The sequence below is a fragment of the Acomys russatus genome, chromosome 6 (genome assembly GCF_903995435.1).
Source record: "Acomys russatus chromosome 6, mAcoRus1.1, whole genome shotgun sequence".
In the NCBI taxonomy this organism is placed as follows: domain Eukaryota; kingdom Metazoa; phylum Chordata; class Mammalia; order Rodentia; family Muridae; genus Acomys; species Acomys russatus.
In genome coordinates this window covers 27,990,161-28,014,624 of record NC_067142.1, presented here as the reverse complement: position 1 = coordinate 28,014,624, position 24,464 = coordinate 27,990,161, and the positions used below count along the sequence as shown (strand labels likewise).

The 24,464-nt window shown below is 39.9% G+C and overlaps 1 protein-coding gene across 1 annotated transcript in view; it reads left to right on the top strand.

Annotated features, from left to right (window-relative positions):
* The first annotated feature begins 247 nt into the window (after nt 1-247).
* Dars1 (aspartyl-tRNA synthetase 1) overlaps nt 248-24,464 on the top strand; it is a 52,764-nt gene continuing 28,547 nt past the window's right edge. Inside the window, exons 1-4 of the mRNA XM_051147318.1 lie at nt 248-471; nt 2,215-2,272; nt 3,753-3,845; nt 12,526-12,628. Coding sequence (XP_051003275.1) covers nt 406-471; nt 2,215-2,272; nt 3,753-3,845; nt 12,526-12,628 — 320 coding nt within the window. The 5' untranslated portion in view covers nt 248-405. The remainder of the gene's footprint in view (nt 472-2,214; nt 2,273-3,752; nt 3,846-12,525; nt 12,629-24,464) is intronic.

The window sequence follows — 24,464 nt, the reverse complement described above, 5'->3', positions numbered from 1 at the left end:
CAGCACTACAAAGACCCTGTCTTTAAATTAATTAATTAAAATAAAATTTTAAAGAGGGAGTTTAGGGGAAGACAATTAATGGGAATGAAGTTAAAACAAGAGGTAGGTAAGCGGAGAGTCTGCACAGGAAAGATAGCTCAGAGCCAAACCTACGAAACCACACCCACCTCTGGGTAACACCCTTTGCTCCATTATGGGCGGGGCGGAGGGAGGAGCTGGCGAGGGCGCTCGGGATCTGCGATGTTGCTCTCGCGATATTTCCGAAGCGACGGCTCCACGCGGAATCTCGGTGCTTGAAACAAGGGCTAGGAGGGCAGAACGGTGTGGGAGGGAGACGATTTTTTAGCTTGTCTTACGGAAGCCTGCGAGGGAGGGTGGTATCCACTCCCCAAGTCCAGTGTCCTGATGCCCAGCGCCAACGCGAGCCGTAAGGGTCAGGAGAAGCCGCGGGAGATCGTGGACGCGGCGGAAGTGGGTTTCCTCCTTCCCCGGGTCGGGGAGCGCGCTGAGGGAGGGAGTCGGGTGATCGGGGCGCTGTCTTGGGAGCATCTGTCAGCATTTTACCTGCAGGCTCCGGCTTGGGGTGTCGCGCCGCAGCCCACCTGAGCGCGCGGCCCGAACAACTTAGAACTGTTTTTCTTGGGAACCCTGGCCTAGAAGAAACATGTTCCTGGAAGCGGGGTGGGGGACGGGTAAGCGGGTCAGCGTGTCTTGCTCAGTGAACCGGAAGTAGCTGCAGTGGAGGTCAATGGAGCCTCCCTAGGTTATAGCACGTCCTGCACGTAACATATCACTCCAGTCCCCGGAAATTTTTGATAAAGTACTACTAATCGATATCCTTTTAGCCCTCAGAATGTTCTGGCAAGTAATGACAGCCCTCTGCAAAAACTGGCTGCCAGCGTATGTAATGAGTTTTCCTTGTGACAGCTGTGAACACATGTTTCTTTAATTTCCTTTCTCAGTGACCCGGTGAGGTGGGTAATGCTGTTCACAGAGATAAGCCTTTAGCACTTCTCAGAAATCAAAATGTGAAACCCTCCAAGTTAGGTGTATTATAGTAATACTTAAGCCTTAATCTTTGGCTCCTATTTTTTTTTTGGTGGAAGAACTCAGCAATTGTGGTAATGACCTCATAATTCAGAGTATTAAATTAATATTTAAATCTGAAATGCGAATACTAAGTAGAAAAGATAACGCTTTTTTCCCCTTTGGTTTACACACTGTCACCTATTTATTATGACTTCAGGTTTCATTATGTGACAGTGTCTTTCTACTGTGGTCCAGGTGTTATTTCTCCTTAAATTATTTTATTAACATTCAAGTGATTGCTTGGTAAGCCACATAATATGTTATATTTCGGTGTATTTGTTAGAAAAAAAAAAAAAAAAAGAATGTCAACAAGATAATGGAGAGGAACAGAAGCTGTTCCAGACAGATCGTCCAAAACTACCTGGCAAAAATCTAAGGGAATTATTTTTGCGTGTTGGTCTGTGTAATCATGTAAATTATCAGTGCTCCTTTGTAAGTAGTGTAGGAATAAGAATGATATAAGGTAGACACTGTAACATAAGATTAAATGAAAGACCGCTTATCTATTGAGTAAGTGCAGTTCACGGCCTGAACGTAGGCTCCTGTTCCTGACTTTATAACATGAAATCTGATATTACTGCCATAGTTGAACTCATGTCATCTGTTATTGTAAGGCTGGGTTTGAGAAGTAGGAAGCAGGAGAATCTTCCGATCATATTTTACAGAAGGAAAGTTGTTGTTAGTTAGCTTATATCCAACAGCTCCGATTTCTAAGAACCGCACATCTGGTGCTCAGAAACCTTACCCAACGCATTGGTTCTCTTTGAACATCTCTTCCTGTAATAGGAAGTTAATAAAACTGTAGGACTTCATCCTACTCCCTTCACAGACATTTATTTATATCTCTCCTTTGAAGCAGAGTAATCTCTTTGAATAAGACAGTTAAGATGCATTTTATACATGTGTAAATTATACCCGAGAGTGCTATTATGCATGATACATCCATGCATATATATGCATATATAATTGGGTGCTTTTCTATTTCCATATTTTAAAATGGCGGAGTTCAAATGAATAACTTTTGAAAATTAATACAAATATAGTTACAGTTCTAGATGCTTGTGTTATGTGTTTAAATGAAAAGTCATATTACCGGAAAAAAAAAACCAAACCTTTTTTTTCTAGGATTATGCTAAAGAGAGATATGGGATATCCTCTATGATACAGTCACAAGAAAAACCAGGTTGGTGTCTTCTTTGTAATTCTAGCAGAATACTTAATGAAGTTTAAAATGGGATCTAAAATTAAAGCAGTAAAGTCAGTACTCTAAAGGAATAACTCTGAAAAGTTTAAATGTCATTCATAACCCAGTAGATGTTACCACACTCTGTAAACATTGTCAGTTTGGAATTTCTAATCTGGAGAAGATTTTTTCTAATTTTTGTTTTGTTTTGTTTTGTTTTTTGAGACAAGATTTATCTGTGTAGCCTTGGCTGTCCTGGACTTGCTTTGTAGACCAGGCTGGCCTCAAACTCACAGAGATCCACCTGCCTCTGCCTCCCAAGTGCTGGAATTAAAGGCGTGTGCCATCACCGCCTGACTCATTTTTCTAATTTTTGTTTTTGAGACAGAGTCATGTGTATTGCGTCATTTATTGCTGTTTTTACTTAATACCCAAAGTTAAGATTTATTTCTGAATGTTATTTCATAACACTGTTTCTACTGGTCCTGAACTCTTGTGTAGCCAAGAATGACCTTTAACTTCTAACCTTCTTCTATACTTCTGAGTGCTGATTTAACCAGTGTCCACCAAGATCTTGGCATTTTCAAATCTACCTACTAATTGTTGAAACAGGGTCTCTCTATGTGGTCCTGGCTATCCTGAAACTCACGTTGTAGACCAGGCTGGCCTTGAACTCATAGAGATCTGCCTGCCTTTGTTCTTGATTGCTAGAATTAAAGGCGTGTCACAAAAAAAAGGCGTGCCACAGCTGCATCTTTGCATTGTGAGACTAATCTATTTAGACAAAGTAGGTAGCATACATTTATAATTTGATTTTTTGAGCATTCTCAAAGGCATTGCTCTTCATATTATCATTTATTGGTGTTTTCACTTCATACCCAAACTGTTCTCTAATCAAATTAGTATATATTTAAAACAATAAGAATGACTTCTGAATGTTATTTCATAACACCATCTCTACATAATAGTGGCTTCGTAACCATTTTTCTATTTGGGAGACTCTCGATAGATATAGTATTTTGTTTAATGGTAGGGTGCATAATGCTTAGAGTTTATCTACTAACCTATTTACATCATATGGCCATTTCACAGCATGTATACAAATCATCCTGTTAGCTTTGGCCAGGGCAGGTGAGGCTGCATTGTATTTGGCCATTTAAAGGCATTGAAATGTTCAGCAGATTTGGAGTGTAAATTGTGACTACAGTATAGATTGTATTAGAGGGAGAAAAATTAGGAGCCTATTCCTGAAGTTTAGGCATGAGACAATAGTAGCTTGATTTAAGATAGTGGCAATAGTGGCAGTGAAGATAGTACAGAATTATATTTAGGAAGTACAGTTCATAAAGGAGGCAAACTGCATAGAGGGAAAACCATTGTCAAAGAGAGTTATTAAGGTGATACCAAGTTGTAAGCTGTCTATTAGACTAATAATTGTGACTAAATCTGCATTTTAAAATTGCTTTACTGTATATTACAGATAGAGTTTTGGTTCGAGTTAAAGACCTGACAATACAAAAAGCTGATGATATTGTTTGGGTCCGTGCAAGAGTTCATACAAGCAGAGCAAAAGGTAAGATTGGCTTAGTGGTTATAACTCTTTTGATCTGTTTAAAAATAAATAAATAAATAAAACTTAATGTGTATGAATGTTTTGCCTGCATGTATGTTTTTATTTTGGTGTGTGTATGTATGAGGGAAGGTGCCCGCAGAGTCCAGAAGAGAACGTTAGATCTCCTGGGTTGGAGTCACAGGCATTTGACTGCTTAATGTGCTGGGAACAGAACTTGGGTCCTGAGTAGAGGCAGTACCTACATACTCCTAACTTCTAACTTCTAAGTTCTAGCTAACCTTGAAAGTGTGCCTGGTAGTTGGGGGCAGCTGTGCTTGTGGTTGGGGATTTCTGCTGATTAATAAGCCATAGAGTAGGTTGATCATAAGCATAGTTTGTGGTCAACCTGACCTTGTGTGGAGATTCTTTTCTATCGGCAGCAAGCTGAGATGACAGGGCTGGTGGGCCTGAAGTAAAATAGGTATAGTTATACTGCCCAAGAGCAGCAGGCCTCAGCAAGTGGTCTTGCCTACTCTTCAGCATTTTCTAAAAATGTAGTGACATTTCTATATCTTCCTGCTTTTCAGATTTAATCATGCCTATAGGTATGTGAAGTAGGCAGAACAGATATTGCTAATTCACTTTATGAAGAAGGATAAAGGTACTTACTCAGTCTCATAGTAATTGGTAGAATATGAACAGAATTTAAAAAGCTATGACATCTTTTTTTATTTTTTATTTTTTTGACATCTTTTTTTAAAAAAACTTTTCAAAGAATTATTTATTTATGTATATGAGTGTTCTATTTGCATGTATGCCTGCATGACAGAAGAGGAAATCAGATCCTACCCACTATAGATGGTTCTGAACCAGTATGTAGTTGTTGCAAATTGAACTGAAGACCTCTGGAAGAGCAGTCAGTGCTCTTAACCACTGAGCCATGTCTCCAACCCTAAGCTAAGACATCTTTGTCTCTCCAAAAGTTTATTTAATGTGGTACAACATTTCGTAAAATTGTATGTTAAAGCATTTTATTACAGATTAATATATGCCTATAATTTAAAAAATTCTGACATTGTGTACCCATGCCTCCCAATACCGTTAATTACTATTAAGAATTTGTCCATTCTAACTACTCAGCTATTAAAACCAAGGAATTCCCAAAATTTGTGCACAAATGGATTGAACTAGAAATTATCATAATGAGTGAGTTCACCCAGAAGCAAAAAGAGGCAAACAGTATATACTCACTTATATCAAGACACTAATCCAAGGGATACGTCCCATGAAAAACTTTACTTACCAGGAAAGTGGGTCAGAGGAGAGGACATCCTATTGAGACTTTAGGAGAGAGTAGCATGGAAGAATGGGGAAATAGAAGGATCCACAGGGTCCTGGAAACCTACAAGAAGAACTTTATGACAGGCAGATCTGGGTCCTGGGGTCCTCAAACTAAAGCACCAGCCAAGGAGAATATAGGCAGTAAGCTTCAAACCTCTACCCAGACCTAGCCGCTGAACAGGATATTCTCCACCGTTGAGTGGAGAGGGAAATCTGACTCTCACACGGACTCTGGTGCCCCTTTTCTGACCACGTCCCCTGAATGGGGAGGCCTGGCGGCACTCAGAGGAAGTATAGCAAGTTACCAAGAAGAGACTCGATACCCTAAGAGCATATATAGGGGGAGGAGGTCTCCCTCAATCACAGACATAGGGGAAGGGAGAAGGGGGGAAATGGGAGGGAGGGAGGAATAGAAAGATACAAGGGAAGGGCTAACAATTGAGATGTAATATGAATAAATTAATAAAATAATTTTAAAAAAAGAAAAAGAATTTGTCCATTCTAATACCAAAATTTTAGGTAAATGAATTTTGATGTTGGACTTTGAGAAGTGTACTGATAGTTTTACATTGGTGAAAGTTTGGGCTATTTATTCTACCAACAGATAATCACATTGTAGTCTACAGTCTTTTTCTTATTAAGACTGAGAATCTTCTTTTTCTCTCTCTCTTTTAATTATTAAAGATTTATTTTATTATATGTATTTGTGTGGGTATGTGCACATGAATATTGGATTACAAATATGAGCCATTGTGTCTAGCTCTGGTACTTCTTTTCTATTTTATTTTATTTTATTTTTGCTCATTTTTTTGAAGGCAGGGTCTTTCCTTGTAGTCCTGGCTGCCTGGAACTCTATGAAGACCAGGCTGGCCTTGAGCTCACAGAACTGAACCTCCCTTTGCTAGGATTAAAGATGTGACCACTATGCCTGGCTTTTTTTTCCCCCCTCCTTTTTTCTTTTAAGATTATTTTATTTTATTAAGCTGCCTAACATGAGTGCTAGAAACTGAACTCTATTCTTCTGAAAGCACAAGTGTTTTTAGCCTGCTGAGCCATCTGTCCAGCCCCAACTTTATTTAGCTAATGGAAAGATAAAATAAATGCATGCCCATGTAAGCCCTAGCCAAGACTTCCCTTCAGACCTATTCCCTTCCCCCCTTACAAATCTCTTCCATGTCTCTTAGGTTTTGTGTGTGTGTGTGTGTGTGTGTGTGTGTGTGTGTGTGTGTGTGTGTGTGTGTGTGTCTTTATTTTCTTTTTAATTATGTGGTTTTTGGGTGCAGGTGCCCTTGGAGACCAGGGGCATTAGATTCCTAGCAACTGAATTACACATAGTTCTAAGTTGCCAGATATGGATGCTGGGAATGGAACTCTCATTACAAACTCTTCACCACTGAGCCATCTCTCTAGCTTCTCAGTTCCGCTTTTAAACACATCAGTCAAGTTGAGATCTCTGATCCAGTAAAATAGGGATTCCAGTTTGAGTCCAGTCAGGCATGTAGACTGTCTTGGAAAAAGAGAAAATTGGAAATGATAGTTTGAAATTGTTTTAAGATAAATCTGATATTTTTTTTTCTTTCATACTATGTAACAGCATTTAGTTTTATATCATTACAATATATTTTAAAAGATTTATTTCTATGTATATATTTATGTAAGTTTCTGTTCACTGTTGACAGAGGCCAAAAGAAGGCACCAGGTGTTCTCCCTCTCACTGCTCCCTTGAGAGTGGGATTGCTCACACTTTCTCAGCTGGGCTAGAAGCAGCCAAGCCTTAGTAATCCTCTGTCTACAATATTCTTAATTTGTTTTCTTCATTACAGAAATAATAGCTTATTTCACAAACTCAAACAATATGGAATTAAGTCAGAAATAAGTAAGATATCAACCATAAATATTTCAGACTGATTTTCATGACCCTGAGTGTGAACAGTGTGTTTGAGTCAACAGTTTTATAATACTCAATTTTATAACCCACACTTTGATCTTTCCATGTCTGAGCATATAGGTACTCACTGAGTGATTTATTGTGTATTGTTTGTAGTGCTGGGGCTCAAACCTAGGCATGTGTAATACACACACACACACACACACACACACACACACACACACTCACCACACTCAAACCATACTGTTACTTTTTAACTTTATGCAGAAGGATAGTGTGTTCTGCTCCTGGTTCTCTGTGTAAGGCAATGCCTCATAAAACACTGAACTAAGTAAATCATGGCCCTCCATGTCATTGCCACAACCACAGAATGAACGGTTGTGTTTGTTAGCACACGGCAAGAACTTGCTCTCATAAGTACTGATGGAGGTGGTTTGAGTGGACAGTTCTGTGTCAAGACACCAGTGCTTTTCTGTTGTGGGTTCTCAGAATCCCTCTGAGCAGACTGTTTTTAAAGCTGTAGTATTTAGAAACACTTTAACAGAGAAGCTTAGAGACTGTAGCACAGGAATTGAATGTAGACCTGCAAACATGAAGTGAGTGATAACAGAACTTTCATTCTTCTGTATGAATAGTAATGTTATAAATGTCTTTATCATTATGATTTTTTCCATATTTAGTTTCCTAAGAAATGTATTTATTGAGCCAGGTGATGGAGGCACACCACCTTTAATCCCAGCACTGAGGTGGCAGAGGCAGGCAGAACTCTTGAGTTCAAGGCCAGCCTAGTGCACAGAGTGAGTTCCAGGACAGCCAAAGCCACACAGAAGAAACCTTGTTTCAAAAAACAAACAGCTGGGTATGGTGGCGCACACCTTCAACCCCAGCACTCAGGGAGTCAGAGGCCAGCGGATCTCTGAGTTCAAGGCCAGCCTGGTCTACAGAGTAAGTCCAGGCAGGACATCCAAGGCTACACAGAAAAACCCTGTCTCAAAAAAACCCAGTGGTCCAGTTTACTTTCACCAGTTACAGTGGGATGCTTTTTAGTTAACTCTACTGAACATTGGATATTCTTTTTTAAAAGGAATTTGCTCATGTGAGAAATAATATATTGCCATCATTTACTTCAATTTCTATTAACCGTACAGTCAGTACATCCTGTTCCTTATAATTAACTTTGTTGTTTTTCAGTACAGAGTTTCTTGGTGCATCCCTTGCTATCCTAGAACTCACTTTATAGACCAGGCTGGCCTTGAACTCAGAGATTGTCTACATCTGCCTCCTAAGTGCTAGGAAAGGCATGCCTCACTATGCCCAGTGACTTATTTTCTTTTTTCTTTTTTTTGGGGGGGTGGGTGGGAGGATAATTCAATGTTTTTTTTGTTTGTTTGTTTGTTTGTTTGTTTTGTTTTGTTTTGAGACAGGGTCTCTATGTGTAGCCTTGGCTGTCCTGGACTCACTTTGTAGACCAGGCTGGCCTCGAACTCATAGTAATCTGCCTGTCTCTGCCTCCCAAGTGCTGGGATTAAAGGCGTGCGCCACCACGCCTGGCTAATTCAATGTTCTTATCTTATAAATCTTTAAGCACTTTATATATTAATCCTTTTAACTGTTGTTCGGGTTCCTAAGAGCTGGAGTTTTGAGTTGTCATGTGGGTGGTGGGACTCAAGCTTGGATTCTCTGAAAAAAGCAGCCAATGGTCTGAGCTCCTGAGCTGTCTGTCCAGCTCCTGTCCTGTCATTTTAAAGATAGCAGTTCTTTTACTGTATAATTCAGTCTTAGTGCTTCTTTTTGGAGCAAGCAGTGCTCTCTACCAGTGAAGTACTTTGGCTCTCTTTATTTTGTTTGTTTGTTTTGGTTGGTTGGGGGCTTGGGTTTTTTTGCTTTTGATTTGTTTGTTTTTTGTATTTTTCTGAGACAGGTTTTCTCTGAGTTGCCCTGATTGTCCTGGACTCACTTTATAGACCAGGCTGACCTCAGAATCACAGCCATCGCCTGTGTCTCCAAGCCTGGCTGGTTGGGGTGGCTTTTTTGTTTGATAGGGTTTTGTTACTATTTTTGGAGATACGATCTCATGTAGCACCAGGAGGGGCTCAACTTCAACTATGTGACTGGATTTTCTTATTTACCTTCAAAGCTCTGGGATTATAGGTGTCTACCACCACACCCAACCTTATTCTGTTTTTTCTGCTTTGCTGGATTTTGTTTAGAGTCTCTTAGTTCTTGTTTCAAAGATGGGGTAGCTTCTGTGCTGGTATATTTTGTATACTCTAGGATTAGAAGAGAGTGTGCCAGGGACTTTTCTCACTACTTCAGTCCCTCCTTCCTGGTCTGTGGCCTTTTCTGTTTCATGACCGGGTTCCTCTGTGTAGCCTTGGCTATCCTGGACTGGCTTTGGAGGCCAGGTAGGCCTCAAACTCAGATCCACCTCCCTCTGCCTCCAGAGTGCTAGGATTAAAGGTAAGCAGCACACCACCCCTGCCTGACTTCTTTTTTCTTTTTTCTTTTTTTTCTAATACTTTGCCCCTTCATAGTTTCTCTTTAATTACAGATGTGTCAGATCTTGGGATGTTTGTTTCCTTCTGTGTTAAGCTCTAGACTTTCCTACATTCTCCTTACTCTGTCTGTTAAATTCCATACCCCAAGGGTGGCATCTTGAATGTGTTTTGGTTTTAGCCCTGCCTTTCCTTCTGTGCCTTGTTTGTGATTGTGTAATATAAAAGGAGGAGGAGGAGGAAGAGGAAAGAAAAAATTACTTTCTGACCTAGAGAGGCTACTCAGTAGATAAGATGCTTATTGCCTAAGCATGAGACCCTGGAGTCAAATCTCTAGAACCCATCCTTAAAAGCGAGGCACTGCCGTGTGCACCTGTAACTCCAGCCCAGAGAGAGGGAGGTGAAGGCAGGTGGATTCCTCCAAGCTTGCTGGTCAGCCAGTAGAGTCAAAATGGCAAGCTTTTTGTTCAGAAACTGCCTCAAAAATAGGATGGACAGCCAGCAGGATGGCTTGGTGGGTAAGAGCCTTACTAGCCTTGCCTTACCACCTGAATTATATCCTGGGAATCCAAACTAGAAGAGAACCTCGAACTTAAAAGCACACACACGTGTGTGTGTGTGTGTGTGTGTGTGTGTGTGTGTGTGTGTGTGTGTGTGTGTGTGTGTATGCGTATATATATATATGGGGAGGGAGTGGTATTGAGGGAAAACAACTTGATATCAGCCTCTGGCCGCCTCATGTGTCTACATAGGCATACTCCATTTTGTGATGAAGAATAGAAACCTACAGTGGTTTAATAGTTTTCCCATGAGACCACTTTGTAGAAGCAATAGGATGATCCCCGGTCTTCCTAATTCAAAGTTGCCGGGACAGTAGTGGTCCACACCTTCAATTCCAGGCCCATCCTTAGTCCACAGAGGGGGTTCCTGGACAGCCAGGGCTACACAGAAAACCCTGACTTGGAAAATCCACCCACCTACCCAAACAAACAAACAAAAAATCAGGTATCAAAGTCTTTAATCAACCATTAGGTGGAGTGTGAATCCTTAGTGCTGACCATTTGTGAGCTCCTCATAACTCCATTCGCTCAGTCTTTTGTACTGCTTTACAGCTGTACTTATTGTTAAGTAGCTTTATAATGCTGAGGGCTGGGCTGCTTCTGTCTGAGCTACCACGGCAGCTAACATGCCATTTCCTCTGAGCCTGCAGTGGGTTATATAAATAAGTACACCATTTTCTATTTCTTACTACATTGTGTTCTCAGTAGGACAGGATCCAGCTGTGGGTTCTGTAGTAATATACTTAGATAATGTCATTTTGATCACGTGCAAGTTTCAGAGATAACTTTTATCATACAATACATTAAGTGGCTTTGAGTTTGTTTAGTTTTGTTTGAATCATTGTAAAACAGGGGAACGTAGTGTCTTTTCATGATAAAAATCTGTCAATTATGTGACCGCAGAGTCAATAAATTCTATCCTTTGACACTTTCCTTGCAACCTGCCTTTTTAATTCTTAAAAATGTTATTATTGTTATGTAGACCAGGCTGGTGTCAAACTCACAGAGACTTGCCTACCTCTGCCTCCAGAGTGCTGGGTTCAAAGGCGTGTACTGCCATGCTTGGCTACGCTATCTTCTTTAACTTCATGATTGCACTCTGGCTCACATTTTAAAATACTATGTGTTGAAAATAGTACCTGTCTGCTTCCATCTGTGTTGGTTGGTTGGGTTTTCTTGTTTTTTGTTTTGGCAAGGCTAACTTAATAAAAAAGAATAATAAAAAAATAATACCCTTGGGATATCTTATTAGACAGTCTGATGAGAAAAGTAGTCTTGGAAAGATTAATTCATTTTTATGAGGAAATAGTTTTCTAAAATTTGATCGGATACTTAAAAGTGATCTGTTTTGGAGTAAGAGAGATAGATGGCATAAGGATGCATAAATAATATTTTTCAGGTTAAGAATAAGAAATGAGGGGCTGGAGAGATGGCTCAAATGTTAAGAGCACGGACTGTTCTTCCAAAGGTCCTGAGTTCAATTCCCAGCAACCATGTGGTGGCTCATAACCATCTATAATGAGATCTGGTGCCCTCTTCTGGTGTATGGGCATACATGCAGGCAAAACACTGCATACTAATAAATACATAAATAAATCTTTTAAAAAAAAAAGTAAGAAATGAGCCAGGCGTGGTGCTGCACGCCTTTAATCCCAGCATTTGGGATGCAAAGGCAGGCAGATTGCTGTGAATTTGAGGCCAGCCTAGTCTACAGAGCAAGTTCTAGGACATCCAGGGCTACACAGAGAAACCCTGTCTTGGGGGAAAATACAGCTCTATATGAAAGGAAGAGAAGCAAGAGATCAGAACATGAGAAAATAAAACTATAGGACTTTTTTTTAATGGCATTTTACTGACAGAAGTAAAATTGCTTGAAGTTCTAAAATGTAGGACTATGGAATGTGAAAGGAGCTAGCCTGTTAATGTATGTGCTCTTTAAAATGTCCTTTGGTAGAAAGAACTCTGTAGATGGACCACCCCAAAGAGCACTTGTATTCTGACTAGTAAACACTTCATTAGCACTTTTGTGATTGCATGATTGAAGTTCCCATGGTAGTTAGTTCAGTGTCTTTGCCTGTAGAATATAGAAGTGATTGGTTTAATGGTGCAAGTCATCTGAAATAACTTGTAATCTGCTTAATGTTACAGAATAACCTTCTAGGTTTATGTGTCTCATCTTTAAATTCTTGATTTATTTACCTATGTTCTCAAAAGAAACCTGTCAAATGCATTTTCTGTTGTCATAGAAACTGGCGTTGAATGTGGGTCTTTTGGGTTTGGAAGCTGATAGATGAACATATGCAAATACCTGGTGGGTGTGTACAGTTTTACCTAACCTTAAAGTAGAGAAGCATCTTCATTTGTATACTCTGAAATAATATGTCCCTAACTTGCTGTGGTCTTTTTGTCTCTTCCAGGGAAGCAGTGCTTCTTAGTCCTGAGGCAGCAGCAGTTTAATGTCCAGGCTCTTGTGGCGGTGGGAGACCACGCGAGCAAGCAGATGGTTAAATTTGCTGCCAAGTAAGTAAGCAATTATATCCTGTTGTCAGAATAAACAATGGTGGGAACCAAGACTCCCAGGGGTTTGGACCATTTTCATACATTAACATCAATGCTTCGTTTGTTTAAAAATGTAGTTATTTAAATTGTCAGTTCAGTGTTGCTTGAATACATTAAACTCACAAAGGAGAAAATATGGAGCACAGGCTTGTGATTCATTTGGAAGTGCTGAAGCTGCACTCTTCACAGACAAGTCACATTACTTTCAAGTAGAGCAACAAAGAGCCTGGCATCCTCAACAGGGCCCAGCAACTTGATTTTGCTGTTTGCAGAGCTTTGCTTCCTCCCTTCCCCCACCCCTTTGAGATTTGCATAATGAGCAACAAGTTTTCTAACTAATAAAAGTACATAAAATAAGACAATTGTTTTTGCAGATGGTTTTCTTATGAAGGAAGTCAGGCATGTATTAACAGTGTTACAACTTTTAACTTTGACACCAAAGAGTCAAGGGGAAAAAGGAGATAAAACTTGCTTTTTCCCTAGCTGCAACGGAATTGCTGTCTGGCTCAGAGCTCTATAGAAGCACATTGTTTTGTTTGGCTTGCATTAAGCAGGACAACATTGAGATAGGAAAGAAGAGTGGTTTCATGCTCTGATTCTAAGATAATGAGAGTTTTGTTTATGGTTCATAATGTTGCCATTTTGTTAGCATGTTCTTTTTAATTTAGTATTCCCATGAAAATGATTAAAGGAGACATGGGGAATGCATGGAAGATCTTTACTTTTTTGGTTTTTCCAGACAGGGTTTCTCTGTGTAGCCTTGGCTGTCCTGGACTCACTCTGTAGACCAGGCTGGCCTTGAACTCACAGAGATTCGCCTGCTGCCCTGAGATGGTCAAGTGCTCAGCAGCTGGGTTTGGTTTAGAGATTTACTTAGATCAGTTTTATTATTGCAGGGTAATGCCTGTATTTATGTTTAAAAAATTCAGCACTATGAATTTCATAACTCACTGGTAAACTTAGTAGTTTTAGTTCTATTAGTGTGATAGCCCCTACCTCTTCCTTGGTCTTAGACCTGCTGTCAGAGACCCACTCAAGTCGTCTCTCTGGTCATGAGGTTTGTTTGTTTTCACAGGCTTGAGTGCTTATGAAATACTTTTTCCACCCAGCATCTAGGGTCAGTGTGTCCACACCTAAATTAATGGCTCTGGTCCCTAAAGATAAGCTGTATCTATGTAGAAAACCTTCTGTACAAATGGAAAAGATGGCCATAGATATAACAGATGGCCATGATAAATTATATTTAATATACTTAAAATAGTACTAGGTAAACTAGATAAAAATCAACCTCAGACAAAAAGATCTATGGATTTTTGCCTTTACGTATTTTTTAGTTCTGGGAAACTAATAAATGATACTGATGGTTTTACATAGCACATACTTCTGTTAGGTTGTTATAACTACAGTATTAGATTTCTAAAGAAAATATTGTAGTTGAAAAGTCTTTTGAAAAATCCATTAACCCACAGCTGAGTGGGGGAGGCACCACTCCTTTAATCCCAGCACTCAGGAGGCAGAGGCAAGTGGATCTCTGAGTTTGAGGCCAACCTGTTTGCAGAGTGAGTACCAAAACAGCCAAGGCTACACAGAGAAACCCTGTCTTAAAAGAAAATCCATTGACACTTATTATTCATTCAGGGGCCTCACATTGATTATGGGCAGTCAGTATATGTGATAGCTAACAAAAAGAATTCACATTGTTTGGATCTTTGAGGCATTCCTGGTAACTAAACAAGTAATTGACCTGTCAGCCATAACTTACTAGCTGGTAGAAGTACTTACAAGTAGTCTCCCGAACAGAATGCAGTTTACCAATGTCCTATATTTATAAATTGAAGAAAGGCCAGGCTTCTGTTGTAGAAGTCATAGTCAAGAATGATTTTTCTTTCTTTTCTTTTTTTTTCCTGTGGCTTTTTCTTAAAATTCTTTTATTATTATTATTTATTCACTTTACATCCTGGCCATATCCCCCTTCCTCCTCTCCTCCCAGTCCCACCCTCTTTTCCCTACCTCCCCTACTCCTCAGAAAATGGGAGCCTCCCCAACAAACCCCAGCACATGAAGTTACAGCAGGACTAAGCACATCCTCTTTCCCTATGGCCTGATCAAAAAGCAGGCAACAGAATCCGTGTCAGAGACAGCCCCCACTCCCCTTACTAGGGGACCCACATGAAGCCCGAGCTGCCAGTCGCCTACGTCTGTGTAGGGGTCCTAGGGTCCAGTCCATGCATGGTCCTTGGTTGGTGTTTAATCTCCACAAGCCCTTCTGGGTCCTGGTTAATTAGGCTGGCTGGTTGATAAAGTACTTGAAGAATACCTAAGTTCAATCCCCAGACCCCACTGAGAAAAGTCAGGCATGATGGTGTTTTCTTAGTATACCAACTCTAGGAAGGTAGAGACAGGAAGATCCCTGAGGCTCGCTGATCAACCTGTTGTACTAGGCAAGACTCTGAGCAATGAGAGACCCTTTCTCAAAACAGTGGTTGGTGACTTTTGAGCAATGATACCCATGGTTGTCCTCTGACCCCATGGGCATTTACCTTTTCACAAATGCAAGAAATGGATTTTATTTTAAACAGAAGGATATAGGTAATTCTATATCTATAGTTTATGAAGTAGAACTCAATCAAGATCTAGATAGCATGCATGCATTCTTAACAGTTAAACTGTAAGGATATTTGTTTTGGTTTTGGTTTTTTGTTTTTAATTGTTTCTCCACGTAGCCCTGGCTGTCCTGGAACTCTATAGACCAGGCTGGCCTCGAACTCAGAGAGATCCTATTACCTCTGCCTCCGGAGTGCTGGATTAAAAGCATATGCCACCACCACCCAACAGTTGAATTTTTTTTTTAAGGATTTATCTATTATTTAATGTGTGTTAAAAATTAGACTTTATATAGTTAGCAATGTATGGAGAAAGGTAAGCTATTGCAGTTTAAAGCCTTTAGTTATATACAAGTGATGTAGCCAGTTTTGTACTTAGATTATATATAATTGTATAACTTTTTGCCCTTTTGCTATGTTAAAGAATTAAGTCAGCTGAGCCTGGCATGGTGGTGCACACCTTTAATCTCAGCATTGGGAAGCAGAGGCAGCAGATCTGTGTGAGTTTGAGGACAGCCTAATCCACAAAGCTAGTCCAGGACAGCCAGGGCTACACAGAGAAGCCCTGTCTTGAAGAAAAAAAAAAAAAAAAAAAAAAAAAAAGACGATAAGCCAGCACAATTAATAGTAGGTGTATTGATGGCTTTTGTTACCTTGTAAGAAATGAGGATTCTTGTGACTAAGTCTCACAGTGATAACTGGTAGTTGTTTGGGTTCCTTGATAAGACAGTTTTCTTAAGAACATTGGTGCAGACTCCAGATGAGTTGTAGTATTGGTTTGGTTTGGAGTCTCTGTCTGTGTCTCTTTAACAAAGGAAATATAGGATTAAAATAACTGAGGTTTGGGTGGGGGGCGGGGTTTTGGTTTTTTTTTTAACCAAGGTTTTACAAAAGCTCACTTTGTAGCCTCTATATCAATTTGCCTCTTCATGATGTTAGCTCAAAGCCCTCCACAGTGTACGTCTCCTTGTTAGACACTGTCTCTTAAGTTATTCAGAGCCAAATCAGAGGGGAAGCTTCTAAAAATATAATTTATCATGTTAGGCTTAGTGAGTGACATGCACCTTTAATCCCAGAACTCAGGAGGCAGAGGCAAGTAGATCTCTTGAGTTCAAGGCCAGCCTGATCTACACAATAAGTTCTAGGCCTACACAGTGAGACCCTGTCTCCAAAAAAACAAAATTAAAACATATACATATATAAAATTGTGTAGTAACTGAGATGCGTAAAAGAACCAGGAAATAAGTGAAGCCCATTTCTAGATAAGGTAAACACCTTACAGGCGTTTGTAGAGGAGACAGACTGGGGGAGACAACCGCCTGGAGATGCCCTTCCCACCAGGGTGGCCTGGACGCTGAAAGCCACTGCAGAGGCCTTTAAGTTGTTATGTTAAATATTTTGTCACAGCATTAGAACTCTGATTTACATAGCAAAGGAAAATATATTTAATTCACTGATACAAAAGACAGTTCCAAAGGAGGAATTAAGTTTTCTAACATTAATACTAATGAGTTTGTTTCTTTTATAAAGTATAAGTGCCTTCCCAGGCACTCACCCTATTGTTCAAAAGCATGCTGCAAAAACAATGGAAGAAAAGGAGTTGTGACTGAGTTTGTTTACAGTGACAGTCACTTTGTGTATAATTTCAGGAATAAAAAAAATTTTAATAGTTGTAAACATGAAACCTTACTGTTACCAGGTAGATCTAATAATCCCACATACTTTTGGTAAGGCTTTGGCCTTTGTTCTTTCAGGACGGCCTTCAGCAATGTACTTTACAATTCCTCTCTCCCATTGTGAGGACTGATGTGCAGAATCAGCCAGTGAGGCAGCTGTGTGGTAATACGACTACTGGGGAAAATGCAACTGTGGACTTAGAATTCAAAGTAATAGTTTGCCTTTTGCTAAGCTTCCGTAAGCCATGAGTGTCTGCTGGCTGACTGGTCTGGTTCTCTGTACTGCCTTGCAAGTATTTGTTGCACAGCTGTACAAGCAACCTACCTCCTAAATTGTTCTCTCTTCCCCCTAGAGCAAGTGTTCCAGGTGCATTCAGAAATTAGCATCCTTTTAAATTACAGGGGGTTTTTGTTGTTGTTGTTGTTGTTTAATTTTTAAAAATTATATGTGCATTGATGCTTTGCCTGCAAGTTGTATGAGGTTATCAGTTCCTGGAGTTATAGACAGTTGTGAGCTGCCATGTGGGTACTGGGGATTGAACCCAGGTCCTCTGGACCAACAGTCAGTACTCTTAACAGCTGAGCCATCTCTCTAGCCCAAAATTATATTTTTTTCTAAAGTGGGACTTAAGACATTGTCAGTTCTGTTGTGTGACATCCACATCCCTAAAATGAACATGAATTGTACGATAAGATCATGGCTTATGGGTAAGTGAGGTTAATGTGAAACTAATCAATAGCACAGTTTTAAAAGGTAAGAACTTGACTTTTTAAAGGTAGGTTGAACAATTTTACAAATGTTGGATAGTTAATAAATACACAAATAGTAAATATGGTACTTTACCTTGAAAAAAATCTGTTTGTTTGTTTTTGTTTTGTTGAGAAAGAGACGTAGCTTATGCTATTGTAAGCAGTTATGGAAGTAGCCTGGAATTGGAGGGAAGGTAGGCCATCAAGTGCAAATGGGTATGGCTAATAACTCAGGCCACAGGGCATGTGGTCCAAATGTTTCTTCATGTTTGAGGTCACCCATAGTACCACTGGGGTCTTTGGCCTTGTATTTTTTATCGGTGATGCCTAGCATAGACACCCCAAAATTATGTTGTCAACATTGTTCTTAAACAAGTGTCACATTAAAATTGTCTTCTTGGAAAAGGTCTTTTTTTTTTTTTTTTTTTCGAGACAGGGTTTCTCTGTGTAGCCTTGGCCATCCAAGACTCACTTTGTAGACCAGGCTGCCCTCGAACTCACAGCGATCCGCCTGCCTCTGCCTCCCGAGTGCTGGGATTAAAGGCGTGCGCCACCACGCCCGGCTTGGAAAAGGTCTTACTTGTCTGCTAACTAATTACTCCCATGTGAAATGAGGAAAATAATAGGAGTGGAAGATGGCTTCAACATTTTTGGAATTGAGTAGAAATAACCCTACTGCTCCATCATCGTGATCTTAGAACTCTTCCTGCGTGCTCCCCATCATCCTGCTCCTCATCCAGACAACTCCCTTACCCTCTGCTGCTGCTTCTTCCTCTTACCTGTAAGGTCCTTGCTCTGAGTGGTGCTTATCTCACACTGAGGACATTGGGTGAAGTGTGACAGGATCTGTCCCTCAGCTGGGCCTAGATAGTCTACCTGATAGTGGCACTCAAGATTTAAGACTTACAGACTTTAGTACTTTCAATAGTTAGTGAAATTCTTGAGGCTCTTTCCTTTTTATCCTTTAATTTATAACACAAGAAAAAAAATGGAAAACAATGAGTTCTGCAAAATATGCAGTGGCTGCTTATTAAGATCAAAACAGCACACGACCAGCTTCTAAACCAGTTCTGGAGGTTGTGCTTAGGTAAAACTAAAGCCTACTTATGATTTCAGCTGACATAAAAAATGTGAGGGCCAAAGGAGCACGAAGTGATTGAAAAGAGTATTTTGTAGCACATTGTTTGGGAGAAACCAGCTGCTTGGGGAGTGGGCCAGCTAACAGTTCTGCCAGAATCTGGTTTAGAAAATAATACCCAAAAATATGTGTATGAGGAAAAAGCTACTTTTAATCTTCACTTGGTTTTCATTCTCTCCTGGGTCAGTTTTTACATATGAAATGCTTGTGGCTGATTTTACTGCAGAAAGAGCACCTGAACACTGTTGGCTCTTTAGGTGTTTCCATTTTGAAGACTGCAGCCCAAGGCCACTGGACAATAAAACATGAACTCTTATACAGGAAAGTGGGAGAGAGAATGGCATTTATGTGTTAATTCCATACAGCCCTGCGTTTAACCCTATTCCCATTGGCCTTTTACCAGGTGGAGAAAAGCTAGGACTCCACTATTAAAAATACCAAATCAGATAGTTCCAGCTGGGGTTTCCTAATCACTTAAAAGGCAAAATTCAAGGTCCCTTTTAATATCTTAAGTAGATAATGATCTTAGCATTTACTTTAGATATTAAATCTGAGCTTCTTGTCTTTCACTTTATTGACTAAAATGTATTGCTAATTTTGAGCTTTTGAATTTTTTTGGGGGGGGGAACCCAAAACACTGCCCTTTAACATGGAGGAAAATGTGCCCTGAGATCATCTAGTTTATCAATATTCACACCCAAAAGTTGGTTCACTAATTAGATTCAGTGCCATAAGATGCTTGAGCAGATCATTTTAATCAATCTGTTGGAAAGATCAATTTTCTTGTGACTGAATGAATAGAAAAATGAAGCAACCGCATGAATTACACAGGGAAGTTGACACATCTGACTCCATAGGGATTTTAAGGCTAGAATCTTAATTGAGTGTCTGAAATGGTTGATGGTCTTTCTGTAAATGAAATTTCTCTGTAAGCAGAGGATGTTCTCTTATGCAAGGCTGTGCTTTAGACCTCACTTTACATTGTCACCTGATTCTCTGAAAGAGTTGAGCAGGAAGTCATACTTTTTCTTAATTCAGTGTCATTTAAAAGTTACAGGGTAATTTGTATTTGGTTACAATTAAGAAACAGGGTTTCTCTCTGTAGCCCTAGCTGTCTTGGGCTCACTCTGTAGGCCAGGCTGGATTCAAACTCACAGAGATCCACCTGCCTCTGCCTCCCTAGTGCTGGGATTACAGGTGTCGCCATCTCGCCTGGCTTACAGTTAACTTTTTTTTTTTTTTAAAGATTTATTTATTTATTACATATACAGTGTTCTGCCTACATGTATACCAGAAGAGGGCACCAGATCTCATGATAGATGGTTATGAGCCACCATGTGGTTGCTGGGAATTGGACTCAGGACCTCTGGAAGAGCAGATGGTGCTCTTAACCGCTAAGCCATCACTCCAGCCCCCACAGTTAAGTCTTATACAGTCAGATTTATTTATTTTTGGTAAAGTGCCCAGGAAGCCTTTCAGTATCCGATGTTATAGAGGACAGCAGTTAATATAAATGTAAGTTTTTGAGGTTTCAGACTGAGCTTATAGCAACAAGTTCAAAGAACTATAGCTAATATGGCTAGTAGTTTGGATGTGTGTCTTGTTTGAGGCTGGCCTGGAACTTGCTATGTAGATGTGTCTTACTTTGAAATCAGAGATCGCCCAGCCTCTCTTTGGTGGTTTTTAAAGTTAAAAATTATGTATTGCTCTTCATGCTTATTCACCATCACTCCTTTTACCTTAAACATCAAGCTGTTTTGATTCTGAAAACAGCTTATACTGTGCACAAATACATGTGTTTAACTTTATTTTTCTTTGTATTAGTCATTGTGGTTAAATGATTTATTGATAGCTGATGAGTCATAAGTATATTCCTCATTCTCTAATGAGTCACCTAGTTACATACTAGTTTTGTTTATTTTCTTTCCTTTGAGATATTCCACCTAAAATAGATATTTCATTGGCTGGTAGGTGTAAATTTTTCTGTTTAAACACATTAATTGTTAGAGCTGGGAAATAGAAAAACAAATAGTACTCAGAAGCCTTGCTGACTTAGAAAACTTACGTAGGACCTGCTCTGGAACAGACACTTGGTTAAACCTGGGCCAATAAGGGGAAAGAGATTAAAAACTGCAGAGATGTGTTAGAAGTTCTCTGGTAAGAGTGGATGCCATCTAGAGTTGAGGCTCAGAGAAGCTAAGTGTCCACTTGGATAAGTGGGCGGCCTCGGCTGAGCCTTTGCATTGTAATTGGTTGCTGCTGCTTGAACACTGTACCTACATGCTGTGATTCTTTGTTGGAGCAAATTGCTTAGCTGCTAGGGAAGAAACAACTGTATGTAGTTCTGTCCACTTCAACACTGAAATTTTGGATAATGATGTACTTGTAAAAAATACTTTAAGGGGCTGGAGAGATGGCTCAGCAGTTGGGAGCAGTGACTGTTCTTCTGAAGGACCTGGGTTCAATTCTCAGCACCCACATGGCAGCTCACAACTGTCTGTAACTCTAAAATCTGACACCCACAGATATACAATGTACATAAAATTTAAAAATTAATTAATTTTTTAAAATGTAAAAATATAGGCAGCACTTGGGAGGCAGAGGCAGGCAGAGCTCTGCTAATTCAAGGTCAGTCCAGTCTACAGAGCCAGTTCCAGGACAGCCAGGGCTACACAGAAACCCTGTCTCAAACCAAACAAACAAACAAACAAAGTATAGAAGGCCTGGAGAGGTGGCTCAACAGTTAAAGGAACTGGTTATTACAGAGAACTGGGTTTGATTTCCACCTGCATGGCAGCTCATTACTGTTTCTAACTCCAGTTGCAGGCCATCTGACACCCTTTCTGCCCTCTGACCACTAGGCATAGACATGGTATGCAGGCAAAACACCCTTGTACGTAGCAATTCGTAATTTTTTTAAAAAATTAAACCTAGGACTAGGAAGCTTTCTCAATGGATAAAGCACTTGCTGTACCATACAAGCTTGAGAACCTGAATTTGACTCACCCATGTGAAAAGTAACCCAGATCCTACAGGCTGTGACCCTGCAGGGAGATGGGAGGTTGAAGACAGGAGAGTCCCTGAAAGTTCTGCCTGGCTAACCTGATGTACAAAGCAGGAAATTTTATATAAAGAGATCCTGTTTCAAACAAACTAGAAGGCAAAGACTGACACTCCCAAGTTCTGTGACCTCATGAGCACCATGTTAGGGTCTTGCACACACAAAATCTGGAGTCAGAAATTCCCGGGTGGCTTATGGCATTAATTCACCTAGCTTAAATATAACTAGTGACTTACCATTTCATACAAAGAGTGTGCTAAGCTCTGCTAAAGTTGGTGATTTTAGGGCATCAAACTGTATTAAGTACTATTGCAGAAGGGAATATTATGATTCTTGGACATTGGAAAACTCTTAGCAGATAGCCCGTTTACTTGAGTGTCACATGAACTTTAGAGGAATATTGAGGCCTGTAAGGTCTTATGAATCAAAGTGTATTATTTGCAAGTGTGGTGAAGATGCACTCAGATATTTAAATTTAGTGCCGTTTTTTGAGACAGTAACAAATAACCTTTGACTTATTTGTGGCTAGCTGCATTGTGGTCAGCTAATTATTTAACCTCTAGAGTCTGTTTTTTCCATCTTTAAATGATAATGCCTACCCACCTTATCAGCGTGTGTAACGTGAATGATATACACATGTTAAAGCACTTCACACGTAACTGAGACTTAGAAGGAAATGGCTGAGCAATAATGGGGCAATGTTTTAGAGATTTGCATAGTAAGATGACTTTTATGAGCTACAAAATAAAAGTGTATTAAGCTTCTTTAGCACTTAAAAAAATACAGATGGAATTCAACAAAACACCATGGAACGATGACATAAAATTTATAAAAGCATTCCATATTCTCTGCAAATGAGAAAAAAAAATGTGGAAGAGTTATGCACCAAATAGAAAACAGTGACCATAGAGGATGAAGTTGGATTAGCATTTGAATCTGGATAATAAGTATTCTTTCATAATTAAAAAAATAAGTTTTAAATTTATTTTTTATGTGTATGAGTGTTTTGCTTACATGCTTTTAACTACACAACATGTGTGCCTGGTGCTCATGGAGGCCATAAAGTGTGGTAGGTCCCTTGAACTGTGAGCCACCAGGTAGGTGCTAGGAACTGAACCTGGGTCCTCTACAAGAGCAGCAAGTCCGCTCAACTACTGCGCCCAAAAAAATAAGTGGTTGTTGTTGTTTTGCTTTGGTTTTTGGTTTTGGAGACAGAGTTTCTATTTGTAGCCCTGGCTATCCTGGAATTCTCTTTATAGAACAGGCTGGCCTCGAACTCACAGTGATCCTCCTACCTCTGCCTCTCAAGTGTTAGGATTAAAGGCGTGTACCACCACGGCCGACTCAAAAAAAAAAGTGTTGAAGCCTTATTTTCTAAACTTAAAAAAAAAAAAAAAATAGCTTAAAGGCTGGGAATGGGGCTCAGTATTAAATAAAATACTTCCCCAGCTTGAGTGATGAAGCCACAGATTCTAGCCCAGCACAGCCAGTAAATAGCTTAAAATCCTAAGAACAAACTGTGCTGCTTCTGTTATTCATGGATAAGTGACTGTCTAAATTGGAGATTTTGTTTGGTTTGATGTTTTCAGATAGGTTACAGGATCTCATGTTATACCCCAGACTGGCATCTAATTCACTTTGTAATTCAGGGGTGTCTTTTAACTCACATTAGTCCTCCTGCTTCAGCCACCTGTGATTACAAATATTTGCAATACCCATCTTTAGTGATTCTTTATACTCCGGAAAGAAATACAGAAAATACGGGTGGATGGAAGGCAGGTGGGTGGGACAGTTAGTTCTTGGCCCTGTAACCCGGCAGTAAGAAAGGTTGGCAGTCTTTTTCTCTGCTGGGTTTATTTCTTCTGATGTGCATGCAGTGTCAACACCTCTCTGACTAGAGCTGTGTGCTGTATAATGATTTTTCATCCAACTCCTATGCAGAAGTGAAGATTTGAGCAATGACTTTCCGACTGTATACTCCGATAGGAGCCTTTTCATGGCATTTATGAGTTTTGTTCTTTTGCCCAATGATCTCCAGGGTACTTTGACCCATTGAGGGGAAAGAAAATTCACTAATCCATCTTTGTGTCCGTCCTGTCTTCATTCTTCTTCTCCTCCCTCCCTCCTTGCTTCTTTACCTCCTTTCCTTCTCTTCTTTCTTCCTTCCTTCCTACTTCCCTTCAATCCATTTATATTTTCCTAGTTTTATTTTATTTTTATCTGAAAGGATGAGAAAGTATCTGAGTCTTTCCACTGTTTAAATTCTGGGTAAACACAGGGCCTCTTACAGTGTTGTGTTTCAGAAGGTTGTGTCACCTATGGCATTTGATGTCTCTGAAGATCCCAGTTGTGAGAAGGAGTTGATGCTGACACCTTCGTATTCTGCTTCACTGACACTTGTCTTATAATCAATTTCAATGTACTGGGCTTAACTAACTGGATTTTTTCTTTTTAACTTAATGTGTATGAGTGTTTTGTCTGCATGAATGTTTGTGTGCCTGCCTGGTGCCTGCAGAAGTTAAGAGAAGGTGGTTGGATCACCTTGGACTAGAACTACAGGCAGATGTGA